Consider the following 16,777-nt stretch of genomic DNA (forward strand, 5'->3'; position numbering starts at 1 on the left):
CAGCATCTACGACCTGGAAAATAAATGGTCACGATATTTATGCCAACGACGTGTGGAACACATGCATCGCGTCTGCGCGGTATACGAAAAGGAGTAGGAGTAACGTCACGTCGCTGTGATACCCTTGAGGCGGGTGTCTAGGATACGACGGAATAATAAAACAATTCAACATTTACCTCTATTTTCCTCTTTCTGTGCTCGATATATTGAGCCGCTTGTGATCACTCCGAGAGTCTGGTGAATGCTTAGAAGAAAACGTACGTGTGGGTCTTGTGCAACTTAAAAGAACCAGTATGATGGAACTAGGTAATTGGCGGGTCTTAATGTCGTTTGTGCCACGGGCGTACGTGAAAGTGCAGGTATGGTGCAGGACCAAGGTAAGAGGTGGGTGTGTAGTGGAATGCTTTTGTGAGCGAGGCCAATCGTGAATCTTTACATCTCATAGCACGATAAGCAGAAGTATCAATGAAAGCGATCCATGACCGAGTGGAATAGTATAAGATGACGGAAACGGAGATGAAGGCTCCAGACTGTTATGGCCGGCTCTTCCATTGATGTCGCCTGAAATTGTAATGGAGGAGGTTTGTTATCAGTCCCATACGATAGGATGTCTGCATTGGGCTGGGTGACAATGGTGATTGAGCAATACACACGAGGCCATCCAACGTGGCCGCATTAGCGTTACGCGGGGAAGATACCTCGGCTCAACGCGCGCAAGCTTACCTATCATCCTTCTATCGGCGACCATGTAACATTTTATGCCACTCTCGGGGCTCTAAGCTACCTGTATATTTCAATTCTTTATCGAACAGCGACGACGACAACGAGTGCAATCTTGCTCGACAAATCTTTATCAACGCGCCGCTGTCCTGCCCAACATGTCATCCATCCAACCCCAAACAGCACCACCTCCCACCTCGCACGTCTTACTCTCCTACCCAGCCGACTATGTGCTCCTCGTCACGATTAATCGCGAAAGACAAATGAATTCCATTCCCTTTGAAGGCCACCTCGAAATGGGCCTGGTATTCGACTGGTTCGATCACGAGCCTAATCTACGCGTTGCCATTGTCACAGGAGCTGGCAAGAAGAGTTTCTGCGCAGGTCAAGATCTGATTCAACTCGGCAAGATTAGGAGTGGGGAGCTGAAAGCAAGTCCTGGCTTGATGAGACATCCATTAAGCGGATTTGGAGGGCTGAGTAGGAGGATGGGGAAAAAGCCGGTTATTGCTGCTGTTAATGGATTTGCGCTGGGCGGAGGGTTTGAGATTGTTCTTGGCTGGTAAGCCCTGCTTTCTCTTCTTGGGGACAGGGATTATGTTTTGTTGACGAGTTTACAGTGACATGGTGGTAGCAGCACCACACGCGACATTCGGCCTTCCAGAAGCTCTTCGCGGCATCTTCGCTGGTGCAGGGGGTCCACCACGTCTCGTCCGCAATGTAGGCTTACCCGTCGCATCTGAAATGGCGTTGACGGGCCGGCCCATCACCGCACAAAGAGCCAAAGAGCTCAACCTCGTAAACCGCATATCGCCGTCCCAAGATACTGTGGTGGAAGAGGCGTTGAAGTTGGCGAATGAAATCGCAGCCATCTCACCCGATTCGGCAATTGTCACACGAGCGGCTTTGAAAGAGGCTTGGGAAACTGGCAGTGTGGAGCGGGCTACGCAGTTGACGATTGAGCAGTATAATCACGGGTTGAACGCGGGTGAGAACGCGCTCGAGGGGCTCAAGGCTTTTGCTGAGAAGCGCAAACCGATTTGGCGACCCTCTAAGCTGTAGAGGTGGGATTGCTAGACATCAGGCCAGCTAAATTTACACATTTGCGCAGTGCACGGTTTGTCATCTGCCACTTGCAATATTCTCACATCATTCTGGTGTTGTGTCTTTGTTGCCCGTGGCTAAATGATCTCTCACAAGGACGAAACTTCGTCCGTGGTAGCATGCAATGGCAAGCTTCGGCAACGCTTTCCCTGGTACACGACGTCGATCGGCGTGTCTCTGATCTCCTTGGCCAATAATCCCGCACCAAGCTTTATGAGGCTGTCTTACCAAACCCAGTGGAGTTAGTACAGGATGCGGGAAAGCGTAGTTATCGCATGCGTACTCCTACTACCTACCCCATAACCCCACCTTCCCCCGCATCATGGCATCCGGATGCCGCTAACTCAACACGATGTCAAAGACCCGACTGTGGGAAAATCCCTCGGTAGGCGCTATCAACGGCGGATTATAACGGAGCCTTCCGTCGCCAGGATAGTTAGCATTGACTCGGTTACATTGACATTGATTTTGAATAGAGTCCCAATCGTCTACTGCTGACTTGAGCTGCGCGATTCGAAAAGGAACTAACGGACCTGCTTTGTCATCATACTTGTTCTACCATGGTGAATCGACGAGCTAGCGACGCAGCTCCTCCACCTCAAACGCCTATTGCGCCCGTCGCAAAGCGGAAACGACGTGCTTCCTGTCTGGGAGAACAGGAGCGACGCGAGAGGAAAAGAGCCATCGACCGCGAAGCCCAACGCTCACTGCGAGAAAAGACAAAGACGCACATTGCAGAGCTGGAGCGAACGATCCAGATACTCCGAGATCAAGATCGTAATGGAGCGACCGCAAGTTTACTGTCTGAAATTGATGGCTTAAGGGCGGAGAATGAACGATTGAAAGATGTAATTGATAGTGTCAAAAGCGTGGTAGGACTCGACTTTGGCGTGTCTAGTAAGGCTACCGCGACGGCGGTGCCACGACCACAACAGGCCGACGATGGGGGCGATGGGGGCGATGGGGGCATCTCTCCTGCTGCAACCAGTGCCGGTACGCATAATTCTTTATTATTGGCCCCTGACCTTGTGATGGGATGGCTCACTCTAGATGGTAGGCCAGCGATCGCCTAAGCCGCGCGCCATGTCGCATGGCAGTGCGACGAGACCATCTCTACCAACACCCGTCGATCAATCGAGTTCTTTTGTTCCATCTAGGATAAACCGCCCACTCGATCTCGATGGCATGACGGTCATGTCAGACGTGCACGTGCCCGTGGCGTTGGCAAACCAACATGAACATCTCGAGATGGAGCACGATCTCCAGCCTGTCCGAGAAAGCTCAGAGGAAGGGGAGGTGGAGGACTTACCCTGGGGTAATGCACCAGCAACAGCAACCTGGGCGCCCATGATGGAAGAAGTACGTTTCGCTGGACCTATGCCTTATCTCCCTTGCCTATTAACCCCCTCTGACTACAGATCTTTGGCCCAAACTGGCGTTATCCATCCCCAACTATCCTCCACATCGGCAATCCAGACACCCCAGCCACCTCAACCCCTTCCTCCGTCTGTCCCGTCTGGAAAAAGAGCAACGAACTCTTCGGCAAAGTCTTCACTTACCATCATCGTTCCCCTAGCACCACAAACAGCTCTTCTTCTTCTTCTTCTTCCTCCTCCTCAAACAATAGTCTAGTGCGGTCCGAGACTGCAGAAGCAGGACTTCTCTACCTAGGCATAAAACATGGTTGGGACAACTCATCATCACCAGAATGGACGAAGAGTCCCGCGCTCACGATTTTGAAACAGGTTGACGAGTTACTATTTGTGCATCTACCCAATGTGGAGAGGTTGGCTGTGGCATATAAGAGTCTCAAGCTGCTCAAGGTACGTTGAACATTCTATTTCCAATCTAAATGAAAAGTATGGGAAAAGAACGTTTCGGAAAGTTTACAAAGCAAAGGAAAGCTAATGTTGGGAACCAAAAACGTTTAGTATTATCTCAACGCAACAAAAGAAGAATTAGACAAAGTACCAGACTGGCTTCGTCCAAGGTAAAACCTACCCCCACCCATTTACCTATCTTGTCCCAACAACCTCTAATAACCCCCATCCCCAGTTTCTCACAATCCTCAACCTCCCACCCCATAGCCCTCGACTTCTTCGCCTGGCCTACCATTCGCTCCCGCCTACTCAACCATCACGCCACACTCTTCCAAACCAGCGCAGGTGCCGACCTCTCAAGCTGCTACTCGCGCTTCCTGCGCTTCGACTGGCCGTTTTCCTTTGAAGACGCCTTCTTCCTCGACGAGAATACCGGCATGCATTACCCCAGTCCGCTGTTTGAGCATTATCACGGGGATCTAAAGTACTGGTCGGTAGACGAACAGTTTTTCGATACGTTTCCGGAGATGAGGGGGGATATTGAAGGGGATAAGGAGTGGGGGAGGAAGGCTCGTTAAAGAGAGAAGAAAGAAAGAAGGAAGGAAAGGGATTGTGTGTCGTCTTCGTTTGTGTACAATGGTGGACGGTTCTTTCTAGCGACTTGATTAATTGAAACGAAACTTGCGCCCAAGAGTTCTGAATGTTTGGTTTTAAGCATATGAGATATGTATCCACGGCAACGACTACAACAATATGACGTTTGTATGTTCAAGTCAAAACTGGTTGTGTCCGCCTTGCTTTGGACATCAACGATAGGTATACCCACGAAAGACGTATAGGGAGCCAAGTCATCATCATCCATACTTTTTTCGTACTATCCTTGACTGTCTGTGTCTACAGTAGCTTCGTAGTGCTCGATTCTGGGTACTTTGACATTGCCCCAGACATCTAGTGAGGAGGCTCTAATCCTCGAAGAAGTAAGCATGGCGCCGATAAAGAGGTTATCTACAGCCGAGCGATCGCACGCGCGCATATCGTATACAAGCATATTTCCAAATGGTACGACGTGTTTGAATGTTAACGAGGTGGTGTTATACGTCATGTCAGTGGACATTTGCTGGGGTGATGCTTGGCCCCCAGTCGGTGATAGCGCCCATATAACAACGAGCAACATACTCAAGACACTGATCTGGCGGAGTTGAATCTGTGAGGTAACTTTACTCGTGAGGCATGTGCTTGTAGCCAACGTATCGAGGACTTGGATGCGTTCGCCCTTCTCTAGCCGCCAAAGAAGTATTGCGTGAGTTGCTCGCCCAATGACTGAAGCGAAGAGCAGCGGGAAGACGGTAGGACTCTGTTCATAATGTCAGTTTCCAGATAATTCTGATGTCGTGCGTAGGCTCATACATGTCTAGTCGCTTTCGTGAGAACGCTGGTAGCCGTTGAATTCTCGCTTGTGGGTTTGCCATCGTAAGACATGACTACTAACGAAAAGATGATGAAGCATGATGAGAATGCTAATAGAGCTATTTCAAAAGCTCCAACCAGTAGCACTGTAGATGAAGGGTGCTTGATGCGGCTCGGCGATGTTGGCCAGCCTTGTGGAGCAAGAGTTGCATCGCTGGGGTTGAGAAGGGGTGTCACCATCGATACTGGCTCGTGTTTGACCGATAACGTAGACTGGGTAGCCTCCTGATGGAGACTCTGAGTACTCTTCATGATGGTGTTGGGGTGGCCGAGGTGTGAGCAAAGAAGAAGGAAGGGAATGGAGGAATGCTATCAACCTTGCGAGATAAACAAAACAACAGCCCACCGGTGCATGTATACAGCTTTTGGCTGATATCTTGTCTTCAGAGTGGTTGCTGTCCATGGTGTGGTTGATCGAGGCTGACATATCGTAAAATTTGTATTCAGCCTCCGTATGCAAAGACGGGACGCGAGCACCGAATCTAATTAGACGCGTCATTCTAAAGTTGTGAAACGAATGGAGGCAGATGATTGCAAAATCCCATGTTATATTTGAAACTGGAGTAAGATGAAAATCCTGGAGATAGGTTGGGTATCATTATCGAGAGAGAACTTGCCATGTAATAGAACCTGCCTCCATACATGTCCTCTTCAAAGGTTGAACGTGAATACAGTATGACAAGAGGAGCAATACATACTCCTATAATTACTAGACCTCGTGTAAAAGCTTCAGATGGTGATTGCATCGACTTCTCCATGCTCTGAAGCTCTTACGTCGCATGATACGCGATGAATTAACCTCTGTAGCGTCTTCTCTTATGCTTGTAATGTTGCTATAAAATCACTTCCCCCTTCCCTTTCCTCCCCGTTTACCTCCTCTACCACCAGTCTTCCCTTTCTTCTGCTTCTCACTTATCGAACCGTCAAGCAACGCATTGAACGTCTCGCTCCGTGTCTTGGGTGCTTGATCCGGTGTTGGTTCCACGGATTCCTCGTCCTGCAAGTTCTGCGTTGAAAGCCTCGTATTCCTCCTTCTTGTGACGCGCTCCTCGGCTCTTGAGGGTGTTGCTTCGGCATCTGTGTCTGGAGTTGGTGTCGCGACGTCAATCGTGTCCGAATCCTGTTTGGCCCTTGGTGTCTTCTTGTCCTTCTTTGGGGGACGACCGCGCTTTCTAGGTTGTGGTGTGTCGATTTCTGGCTCGGGTTCTGGTTGCGATTCGCCGGCTGCGACGGAGAGGGAAGGCATGTCGTCCTCTTTGTTGTCGGCGTCAGCGTCGGTGCTCTCTGGGCTTTGTGTTGCCTTCTTCTCAGCCTTCTTGGATTCCTTCTTCGTTTTCGACTTCTTGGCCTTTGTTTCCTTCTTCTGCTTTTTTGACGTTGTCTGGCTAGACGATGTGGCTTCAGAGTCGATTTCCGTGACATCGGCTGAATTAACGCGGGCTTTCTTAGTCGCAGGCTCTGTTTCCTCAAAACCTTCAAGCACCTCATTATCCGAGTTCTCTTGCTGGCCATCGACTTCGTCGACACCCCTTTTCTTCGGCGTCGCGTCCTTGGATTCCATCTCTTTGCCCTCATCATCGAATTTCTTGTTGATCTTCTGAGCCTTCAAGTGCGCTCGCGCCTTTTCTTTTGCTATGCGCTCCTGCCTCTCCAGATCGTACCTGTCGTTGCCAGCCAATCCATGCTTGATGAATCTCTGCGCTGCGCCTACGTCCAATCGCGCCCGGCCTTCCGCGCTACCCATTATGCCCCTGTCCTTGATGTCCTTGATCTTGCTGTTGTACTGCTTCAAACGCGCAATCTCCTTGAAGACATCGTGTTCCATGGCATTGACGCCCGAAGCCTTGAGCACGGAGAAGAGGATCGCCTCGATGGCGTATGCAGACATGCAGTAAAACTCTGCTTTATCTAGGAGTGGGAGAGATGACGCGGTCGTGTGCAGAGGCGTTGCTAGTAGAGGTTCGAGTGCCGTCGTGAGCTCGTCGATGTTGACTTCTAGGTCCTCGACGAGGTCGGGAAGGTCTGTTTGCGGATCCATGATGGTAGATTTCTAGTCGCGAATATCAGACTCGTGTTTGCAGAGGTCGCGACTATTCGCAACAATTGCAGGTGAAGTTGGTCGGAGTCGCGATGATCTAGAAACACAAGCTAAAGAAAAGTTGCGGGCCGAGCGTAAACCCGCGCTAGCTCCGATAGCCAAACGTCCGATAGCTCACAGCGTCATTCACTCATCTCCGCCGACTCTCAAATTGTCTTCGCCTATTGTAGAATTGGTCGCAATATACACATGTGAATTTCAAATCGTTCAAGCTGTCTTTCTCTTCCGTTTCACAATTCCTACCCAGGCTTCGGCCTCGGATACCACACATAAGAAGAAGATGCGACTCCGGTAGCAATTGCGCGAGCCGGGTGGCTTACTATCAGACGAGGAGCTTCATGACGAGCTGGAAGAAGTCCGAAAGTATGGGCGCACAAGATGAACTGGCAGATGAGTCCGTATACACAGCGCTACTCTAGAACCACCATGGCTTACATGAAACAGCAAGGATAGACCAGATCAATCGGTCCCTTCACCAACTTCCCATAATACGGCCGACTTCTATCGCAGGCAGCCTGTACTCGATCGCCGTATTCATATAATGGGTGTCGGCAATGTAGGAAAATTCGTTGCGCATGCTCTGCGCGGAATACCCAACGCCCCTCCAGTAACGTTGATATTTGGGGGATGGGAAAAGTTCAACGAATGGAACGATTCGCAGCGAAGGCTGACGCTGGTCACCGAAGGTGATGCAGAGATAAGGGACGGTTACGATGCCGAGTTAGCAATACCGCGTGTTCGATACCATGGCCATGAGGTGGGCTTGAATGCTTCCTCTGTGGACACTCCAGAGGGGCCTCAGATCTTGCCTGGGGAATCAACTGAACCCATCAGCTCGCTGATCATCTGCTCGAAAGCCCCGTTCGTTCTACAGGCCATCTCTTCTGTAAAGCACAGACTACACAAAGACTCCGTGGTTTGTTTCTTGCAAAATGGCATGGGGGTGATCGAGGAAGTCAACAGAGAGATCTTCCCAAATCCGGAGACTAGACCACACTATATGCTCGGGATCAATTCGCATGGCATGCACACCTCGCGAGACGGTCGTTTTACCACTGTCCATGCTGGTTTCGGGACGATCTCACTAGGTATCTTGCCCCACGAGCGAGATCGCGATACCAACGAGCCCTATGTGCCCGAGTTGAGATTTACCGCACCAAAAGACAGCAAACCAGTCTATCCCGACGTGCCCGACAAACTCAACCCAGAGTACCCACCCCCGAGCAGCGGCAAATTCCCGTTTACGCCCAACCAACGCTACCTACTCCGAACCCTCCTCCGCACACCGGTACTGAGCGCAGCCTCCTTCTCACCTCCTGACCTCCTCCAAATGCAACTCGATAAGCTAGCCGTAAATTGCATTGTAAACCCACTTACTGCCCTTCTCGACGCGCGAAACGGCGCCATCTTAAACAACTACGCATTAACCCGTACAATGCGCCTCCTACTGTCCGAAATAAGTCTCGTCATCCGCTCACTTCCAGAACTCCAGTACATACCCAACGTGTCCCAGCGCTTCGACCCGGGTCGTCTAGAAACCGTTGTCGTGGCTGTGGCACACCGCACCAGGGATAACGTGAGCAGTATGCTAGCGGATACACGTCAGGGTGCACAAACCGAGATTGATTATATAAACGGATGGATTGTGAAGAGAGGCGAGGAGTTGGGGATTCGATGTGCGATGAATTATATGGTTATGCAGTTGGTTAAGGGGAAGAGGATGGTGGTGCAGCATGAAATGGAGGAAGGAATTCCACTTGTGGAGGAGAAGAAAGGGGGCAGGGCGGAGGCAGAGTTGATGATTAAGAGGGGTGAGGCGGAAGCCCGTAAGGAAGAAGCTCGTGAGAAAGAAAAGTTGTGAGAGGATACAGGTCTTGAATTCTGTAGCTACAGTCTTCGCATACGCCGGTCATCTAGCATCCCGCATACTACCAAACACAATAAATGTAGATGAACAGAGAGAGAATGCCCATGACTAAAGCGGACAGTCCATGTGACAGTGACATGTGGCCTGCAGAGCAGGATACGTTGTCGATTGCGGTCTTTACCTCAAACGCCATACGCCCATATGAACTGATTATACACGTCGCTCCAACTCAATCATGGCCCGCCCTCCCATCATTCGGATGTCCACCCAAGAGCGGATAGGCATATATGGCGGAGCATACGCCCCAAGCAAAGACACCCACTACGAGCACGAATCCGACTAGATGTGGCACTGTGCGATGTGCCAGCACCATACGCCCATGGCCGTTGATGTTGGGTGGGAAGATGTAGTATCGTCTAGGAGGTGGATAACCTCGTTGTAACGTATTGGTAGGGCTCACTTCGACACCGGAGTCATGAGCAGAGCTGGGGGAACCGATGCTCCCGTACACGGCGTCTCGAAAGGAAGGCTTCGATGATGCATCGCTTCGTGTTGGGTCAAGCTGTAAGGTGTCAGCATCGACTCGAGCCAGGAGAATACATGCTTGCGTATCTACCTCATCCGCCATGGCGTAGCATGGTCCACTGGATGTGTACACGTATATAGGTGTCTACGCTCCGCGATACTAGAGCTGATAGTTGTCTGGGGCCAAAAGCAAGGTCAAGCACAGCCGTAAATGTCCGGTCAGTCTGAGAAGTGCCGCAAGTGTTGCTCAGCCTCGTGTCAAGAGCTCGGTGTATCCTTGGTAATACCGAGCATCAGCCGGCGCGAACGCATAGAGGGTGCTCGCGAGACGCTGCATGTTGATCAATGACTAGAATGGCAGCGAGACGGGCGAGGCGCCGCACGGTTGAGCCACGATGCAGGTTGATGGGGCTTGGTCTAGTTTCGTGATGCGATGCTTTCTCCGCAGATCGTCAACCCACACGGCCCCGGTCACCCCGCCGATGAAACTAGACAAATTGGGCAAAGAGCATGATGCTAATCATGAACGGCCCTCCATCGTCGCGACCACGGAACCTCTCCTCGCAGGAAACATGTCTTGGTAATGGTTGTGCAGGTTATCGGTAGGCATGTACGCCAACCGGGCAATTCGCCTAGTCCAGGCCTTGTGCCATAGGAGGCTTGGGCGTACCATGTGCAGAAAGCGGGGCACGCAGTTGACGGCTGATGCGGCGAAGGACGACTGAGGTCCTGCGCAGAGTGCAACACTCAAGTTCATAAGAGTGCAAAAGAGTTCCATACGACATTTCGCGTAGTTGGCGGCCTCCCGATGCGATAGTGCAGAACCCCGCTCAACACATCTCTCCTCAGGGAGAAACCTATGTGTTCCGACGGCTCGACGTAAGTTACACGGCGTGTTTGCTACCTAGAACCTGCCGCGCCTGGCATCTTGTTGAAACTCCGACTCCATCTCCTCCATCGTTCCAGTCGTCTTTGACCCATCATCTCAGCGCTCGTCTGGCGTGTACAACGAGTCTGTTGACCGTCATCGCCGGTCATGGCGTCCGCGTCTCAAGCTTCTTCCGATCGCATCAAAATCGAAGACGATCCCGAGCCAGAAGTACTCATTGTTGAACCTAAACCGGTGCCCGTGAAACTATCGACACCCTTTAATCCCAGAGATCCAGAAAACTTTATGAGACGATGCTCAGGCCTTTCCAAGAAGACAAATCTCCGATGCAGCGCAGTGATTGGGAAGAAATCGCAAAAAGACACTCATCCTACATTTCTTCCTACATGCGGCTCTCATCGTGATCAGCAAAGCCTTGCCGGATGGTGCCAGTTCAAGTGCTCGGATGGAGAGAGGTGCGGAAGGCTTTTCAGATGGCGGCCGTACGTTGCATCCATGTATGAATCGTGTATGAGACACGTGCTGACCATGTATCTTGCTCCATAGACCATACTTTGAGCTTTGTGTTGATCATCAAGGTCATCCAGGCACGCCCTGTTACTTCCTCAAGCAGCTGCCGCTTGAGCTACGATGCGAAGTCTACCGCTATCTGCTGCCCACCGAATCGATCGGCTCATCAACGGCTGCCGTTCACCAGGAGAGTTACGACGAGCCTTATATTTTTCATACGACTAATCGTCCTATGCTGCCACCGCCGCCATTCGTACCTTCAGGTCTTCCACCACCACTGGTAGCTGCATTTCCCATGCGACTCACGGACCTCCTTCTTGTATCCCGTCAGATCCACGATGAAGTAAAAGACTTACTCTTCAGCGTCGTCACCTTCAAAATTGACGTCCGCAAAGACGGTGCGTTCATGTGCGGTCGTCGACTGCTGGAACCCAAACGGGCGGATGGATCTTCGCATATGATGGCGGAAGCGGCCGACAAAGCCAAAAAGAAGTTTCTGAAAAGCTTCGATTGGGCGTCTGTGAAGAATTACACTGTAGATATCCTACTGGAGAATTCGGGTGATGCGCATTCTCATATCAACCGGGGTCTCAACATTACTTGGGACGAGGAGGTTGAAATCTATGATATCAGAGGTACGGATCTGATGCATACTCTTGAGCATTTGTTAATGGAAGCAGATTATGTCTCTGTGGTCGTCTCTGGCATTTTGGCCAAATCCAAGAAGCTCTGCAAGCTTCAAGTTCGACTTGGTCTAGATGATTTCCAGTGGGACGAGTACCAGATTCTGTCCAACTCCAAGCTTTTGTTTAGCCCTTTTGAACGACTACGAAATGTACGACAGCCGAGTATTGGTGGTGTATTCGATGGACGACCAAACAATAACTCGGTGTATTGTGTGATACCTGGCACCTCTCAGATATATTCCGTGCCAACAGGTCACTACGAGAACTGCTGCTCGGTGCCTTCCCTGCCTACCAACAAACCGATGCTGGCAGCTAATATGCCAGCTTTTGATGCTTATGCTGCCGAATGGAAGCGCCAGATCTCCTCAGACAGCTCTACAGCCATTACAGAAGAACCGCCTATTCGGAGGATGTTTGCTGAATTTCGTAACTTTTACACTGAACTGGCCAATCACGTACCTGACGTGACGTTTCGAAGTGGAAAGCACACTTTCTTACATCAAGCCAGGGTTGCGCGTGAACAAGAAGATGTAATCGCATTCCGTGGTATAAGAAACGAGCTAATTCACTACTGGGAAGCCTACAAAGCTGATGAAGAGCGGAAGAAGCGGGAAATGAATAAACGTCTAGGAAAGCTTCTCGAGAGCGACATGTATCCTTCGCACGAATGGGAAGACATGAGCTCAGCGCGGCCTCAGTCCCCGTCTGGTCAAACCGCACAGTCTCCCGTGCTTTTGGACTCTGATAAAATGGCTCAAGAGGGTATACCCATGACGGGAAACTCGGGCGAAACGCGATCCTACACGTCGGAACAATACGTACGCATGATGCGAGTCCAGCAACAACAAAAGCAGTCCCAAATCCATGCTCCTGCTCCTGGATATCGACATGTAGCCAACGGTTCAACGAGTGTTCCAAGGAGAAGTCATCCCACACTCTCAGACTACGCACATCAACACCAACAGATGCTTCAAACTCAACAACAAGCCCAACAACAGATTAGACTGCTCCAAATCCAACAACAGCAACACCAAGCCAGATATCAAGCTCTAAGCCAACAATCCCGCAATTGCCTCGCCAAACTAACCGAACTAAAAAACCAAGAAAGCACCATTCGTCAGCGTGCAAACCAAGCACTGTCCTCGTTGCGCACGAAACAACATGCCGCAAACCCAGCTGCGCTCCAGCAGATATACAAGCAACAGGCCAGTGGAATCACGCTGGCTGTGCTGGAAGCGCAGAGGAAGTTTGATGAAATCGAGAGGGAGAAGAGGATTCTGAAAAAGTCTTTAACGGCAACGACAGGAACGGCAGGAATGCCGATGAATACAATGGTGGAGGCTGGTGTAAGAAAGGACAAAAGAACAGATGCGAGTGAATATCTTGAAAAGAAAGAGTCGTTGGGGTTGATGAGGGAGGAGAAGGAGAAGGAGGAGGACAGTCCAGATACGCTCAATAACGAGGATCTGTACTCTGATCCTTTCCACGACAATAACATGTCTGCACAGGCAACGGAGGGGGATGCGACGTCTGAGAAGCAGTGGGGTTTTGGGAGCAATTCTGCTGCAACTACTATTACTACTACTACTACTACTGCTCTTGGCGACACTACGATTCAAACTAGCAAGTTCCTTGCAGGAGTTAAAAGGGGAGGCTGTCACGAGGTACTAGAAGAGAGAGTCGGAGAGGTAGAAGTAGGGGTAGGAGGTGGGGTGGGTATGCCCGGTCCATCTACAACCAAAAAACGGAGGATTGACTCGGGGTACCGTGAGGCGATGGAGTGCAGTATGCACGAGAACCCGAATGATGAATGGAAAGGAGTGTTTGGCGGTTTGGAGAGCGTGTCGCAACAGCATGGGGGCGAGGAGTGGAATGGCTTGGTGTATGTGGGGAAAGGGAAGGGGAGGATGGATGATAATGGCGATGCTGAGATTGTTCCTAGCTGGGATTGAAGGTACTGGTGGAGGAGATGAAAAGGAGAATGGAATGGAAGTAAGGTATTGCACCAGTGGATGTGTGAGAATAGGAGTTGAATCTCTTGGAAGAGGGGATCAGGTAATCAGGTTGTATATGTAAAGTTGAGAATTTTCTTGAATCCGGGACGTGAAGATACACATCACAGGGAAGAAAGGCAGGACCTTAAAGGTTAATGCTTTCGCCAGTGGAAAGAGCATTTCTCTGCTCCAGGTGCGATATGCATATAACAAAAGTGAGGTGATTTGGTCCCCAATATAAACAACTATGCCAAACACCGCCACCATCGCAGGATATATGCTGTGTTCGCTATCTATGCTCCACAAATGCATTCCTTGCGTCTTTCTCTACACACATTCTTCCCCCAAGATTATACAATTCGTGTTTTTTTATTCCCATATCAAGTGTCCGTCCCACTAGTACTGGCTGGCTGCCGCCTGGCACGCCTTGAGCTGGTCCAAGTACCAACCACAGATAGTCAGACTACCCTGGTTCTCGTCCATGCACTTGCGGAAGCTTTGCACGTCATTTGCGCAAGGACCCGACTGAGCCATCTGAGCGGACGCTGTATCAGCGGGCTGGTGCTGGGCGGAGAATTCGGTGTTTTGAGGCGAGGCCTCTGCGGGGGCCGAGGAACCGCCTCCAAACCAGCCGCCGACTGCGTGGCCAATGGAAGATCCTACTGCGACACCGCTATCATGGGTGTTAGTCAGTTGTATTTGTGGTTTGAGATTCGGACCATATTTTCCACATTCCTTCCCATGACTGCAGCATGGCAATGGGTGGCGCAAAATGGTTTCGTGGTGGAAAATGGATGGATGCCTAGGATCTACTTACGCAGCGGTACTAGCCATTTGTCCAAACAGACCCGGTCCCTGAGGTGTAGGAGCCTGAGCCTGCTGTTGAGGGGGCGCATGAGCGCTGGCTGGTGCGCGAGGGGGAGCAGCGGCGGTTGAGTGCGGGCGCGAGGAAGCGGGCGCAGGTGCAGTGGTTGCTTGCTTCGCAGCTGGGACCTGCGGGCGGCGAGGGGGAGCGGTTCCGGAGCGTTGACGAGGCATGTTTGGTTGATTCGGTGGTGATGTGGAAATGGATTGGTTTTGGTGTTACAGCGGTTGGTGATAGTAGAAGGCGTCAGGATGGCGAATTCAGATGTTTTGAGCTCCGAGGTTCGAGAAGCATCGGTGTTAGCGCAGTTTAGAGCTAGCGCATATTGCGGGCGTCCTCATTGGTCCATTGGCTCCTCTTCCTCCATGTCCCATCGTCGAGATGCCTTAATAGTCCTTGTAGTTGCTTGTGAAACAGATGCGTGTCGCCTAGATCTGATATATAGTCTTCATTGGAATCCGAGCCACTCTCCGATCAGCAACCGCCTGCCTTTCCCAACAACTTGACGGCCTAGACTTGATGCCACACTCATTCCATCCTAACAAACATCTTCTACCTCAACATTATCACCACTCCTTGGTCCCAGATCACTTCGGAGCGTCCGATTGAAAAGCTCCTTTAGCATTTCAAAGCAAATTCCCGACAACGCCGCATCATATCGACCCTTACTAAGTTCATCGCGGATAAACGCATCTACAGCGTGTTAACGTTACTTCTATACAACCACCCCAATACCAAACTTACGCTGTGCCCAAGCCGGCTCGTAGAAGGAAAACGTGACTCCAGCCTCATGAAGTGTCTTCCTAATCAAATCCCTGCCCTCGGGTGGGACGTGAGTGTCCATTTTACCAAAGATCATGACAAGTTCTCCCTTGATGTCTTTGGTGCGGGCGAGTGAGTCGTCCTTTTTGCCCTTGCCCAGTGTGGAGCTGTGAATGTCGGTTGCGAAGTAACAGATTGCGCTGGATATGCGCGGATCCAGGGCGCAGCGGTAGGCTAGGTGGCCGCCTAGGCACATACCTACTTACGGTTAATTTGAATTGGTGTGGAAGTGGGGGGTTAAAAGGTAGGTTGCAGTAGATGTAGACTAGTATTGGGACGGCATATAAGAGAACAGAAACGTACCGGTAGCGCCAACTCGCCCGTTACACGTTGGCAACTCAAGCAGTGTGTCAATGGATAGTGTGGCATCTTCGTCATATGCTTCGACTGTCTTGGTAATCTTCCATTCGTTTCCGGCGTCTGTACCCGGACCATCGTATGCGAGAGGTTCTGGGCCTGTGAACTCGTGATAGGATGATGGGGCTGCGACGATATAGCCTTGAGACGCTATTTGACGGGCGAAGCGCGCGACAGGTCCAGTGACTATTCGGAACTTAGTTGGTAGGTGGAATGAGTGGGGGCGTATGGAAGGGTCGAAATGAATGAGTGGTCTTCAGGAAGCAACAAAACAAGTGATGGGGTTTCTATGGCAAGAGAAGGGGGAGTAAATACTCGAGGATATGTAAATTAGCGGCCATAATTACTCTTGGTCCATTGAAATCATGTATGCATTATGAATGGAGGATGATAGTAGTGACAACAATGACGATGCATGTCAAGAGCAAATCCCAATAGAGACTGGAATAATTTAACATACCTTGATATATCTCGGAGAACACAACGACTCCCGGAAACTTGGCTTTGGGGTAGTTGGGGACAGTAGGATGGAAGATGAAGATCCCTGGACGAGCACACAAATCAGCTTCCATGTGACGAACCAACATTTAGAACGGCGCGTGCAGCAACGTACTCATGTCACCGCCTGCCTTGGTCGGCACATCTTTGTGTGTCTCTGTGATGAGCATTGCGTGTTTCTTGTCCTGTTCGATCTAGGTGTTTGTTCGGCCGTTGGTAAGGCTACGCATTTGTGAAAGTGATGTTTGAAGTGGGGTGGTGGGGTAATGTTATCAGCACGGTCCAGGTTGCGGAAAGACTCGAGAGCATGAGGCTGTTACGACGACGAAAAAGCTGGCGCCTCTAAGAGTGTCCCTTTAAGAGTTATAGGAGTCGAATACCGAGATGATGATTGTTGATTCAAGGTCATGTCGGAGGTGCAGATACCGCTCCGTGTACATGTCCATGTCAAACAATGCATAGATGCGAACTCCTTCGTATATTCAGACGATGATTGACTTTTATAAGATGCTTCCGCCCACGCCCACTACAAGTGCCACATCGGAGTGTTCCAAG

General features: G+C 50.7%; 9 protein-coding genes across 9 annotated transcripts; 4 read left to right on the plus strand and 5 right to left on the minus strand.

Moving 5' to 3' along the window:
• Window positions 1-878: 878 nt before the first annotated feature.
• Window positions 879-1,782, plus strand: ALTATR162_LOCUS8317 (uncharacterized protein; the record flags this gene model as incomplete). The annotated part of the gene is made up of 2 exons (XM_043315947.1): window positions 879-1,282; window positions 1,341-1,782. 2 exons carry the CDS (start codon window positions 879-881, stop codon window positions 1,780-1,782), a joined length of 846 nt encoding a protein of 281 aa, XP_043171882.1.
• Window positions 1,783-2,384: 602 nt separating this feature from the next.
• Window positions 2,385-4,222, plus strand: ALTATR162_LOCUS8318 (uncharacterized protein; the record flags this gene model as incomplete). The annotated part of the gene is made up of 6 exons (XM_043315948.1): window positions 2,385-2,817; window positions 2,882-3,183; window positions 3,243-3,390; window positions 3,457-3,647; window positions 3,756-3,814; window positions 3,880-4,222. The coding sequence occupies 6 exons, from the start codon at window positions 2,385-2,387 to the stop codon at window positions 4,220-4,222; spliced, it is 1,476 nt and encodes a 491-aa protein (XP_043171883.1).
• A 296-nt stretch (window positions 4,223-4,518) lies between these two features.
• Window positions 4,519-5,363, minus strand: ALTATR162_LOCUS8319 (uncharacterized protein; the record flags this gene model as incomplete). The annotated part of the gene is made up of 2 exons (XM_043315949.1): window positions 4,519-4,998; window positions 5,052-5,363. The coding sequence occupies 2 exons, from the start codon at window positions 5,361-5,363 to the stop codon at window positions 4,519-4,521; spliced, it is 792 nt and encodes a 263-aa protein (XP_043171884.1).
• Window positions 5,364-5,952: 589 nt separating this feature from the next.
• On the minus strand, window positions 5,953-7,149 carry ALTATR162_LOCUS8320 (uncharacterized protein; the record flags this gene model as incomplete). The annotated part of the gene is made up of 1 exon (XM_043315950.1): window positions 5,953-7,149. The coding sequence occupies one exon, from the start codon at window positions 7,147-7,149 to the stop codon at window positions 5,953-5,955; it is 1,197 nt and encodes a 398-aa protein (XP_043171885.1).
• Window positions 7,150-7,750: 601 nt separating this feature from the next.
• Window positions 7,751-9,070, plus strand: ALTATR162_LOCUS8321 (uncharacterized protein; the record flags this gene model as incomplete). The annotated part of the gene is made up of 1 exon (XM_043315951.1): window positions 7,751-9,070. One exon carries the CDS (start codon window positions 7,751-7,753, stop codon window positions 9,068-9,070), a length of 1,320 nt encoding a protein of 439 aa, XP_043171886.1.
• A 235-nt stretch (window positions 9,071-9,305) lies between these two features.
• Window positions 9,306-9,704, minus strand: ALTATR162_LOCUS8322 (uncharacterized protein; the record flags this gene model as incomplete). Its single annotated transcript, XM_043315952.1, has 2 exons — window positions 9,306-9,638; window positions 9,693-9,704. The coding sequence occupies 2 exons, from the start codon at window positions 9,702-9,704 to the stop codon at window positions 9,306-9,308; spliced, it is 345 nt and encodes a 114-aa protein (XP_043171887.1).
• A 933-nt stretch (window positions 9,705-10,637) lies between these two features.
• ALTATR162_LOCUS8323 (uncharacterized protein) lies at window positions 10,638-13,638 on the plus strand (the record flags this gene model as incomplete). The annotated part of the gene is made up of 2 exons (XM_043315953.1): window positions 10,638-10,972; window positions 11,037-13,638. The coding sequence occupies 2 exons, from the start codon at window positions 10,638-10,640 to the stop codon at window positions 13,636-13,638; spliced, it is 2,937 nt and encodes a 978-aa protein (XP_043171888.1).
• A 438-nt stretch (window positions 13,639-14,076) lies between these two features.
• On the minus strand, window positions 14,077-14,718 carry ALTATR162_LOCUS8324 (uncharacterized protein; the record flags this gene model as incomplete). Its single annotated transcript, XM_043315954.1, has 2 exons — window positions 14,077-14,353; window positions 14,498-14,718. 2 exons carry the CDS (start codon window positions 14,716-14,718, stop codon window positions 14,077-14,079), a joined length of 498 nt encoding a protein of 165 aa, XP_043171889.1.
• Window positions 14,719-15,083: 365 nt separating this feature from the next.
• Window positions 15,084-16,392, minus strand: ALTATR162_LOCUS8325 (uncharacterized protein; the record flags this gene model as incomplete). The annotated part of the gene is made up of 5 exons (XM_043315955.1): window positions 15,084-15,238; window positions 15,290-15,565; window positions 15,671-15,910; window positions 16,185-16,268; window positions 16,338-16,392. 5 exons carry the CDS (start codon window positions 16,390-16,392, stop codon window positions 15,084-15,086), a joined length of 810 nt encoding a protein of 269 aa, XP_043171890.1.
• Window positions 16,393-16,777: the final 385 nt, after the last annotated feature.

Source organism: Alternaria atra (assembly GCF_907166805.1).
Source record: "Alternaria atra isolate CS162 genome assembly, contig: 29, whole genome shotgun sequence".
NCBI classification, from domain to species: domain Eukaryota; kingdom Fungi; phylum Ascomycota; class Dothideomycetes; order Pleosporales; family Pleosporaceae; genus Alternaria; species Alternaria atra.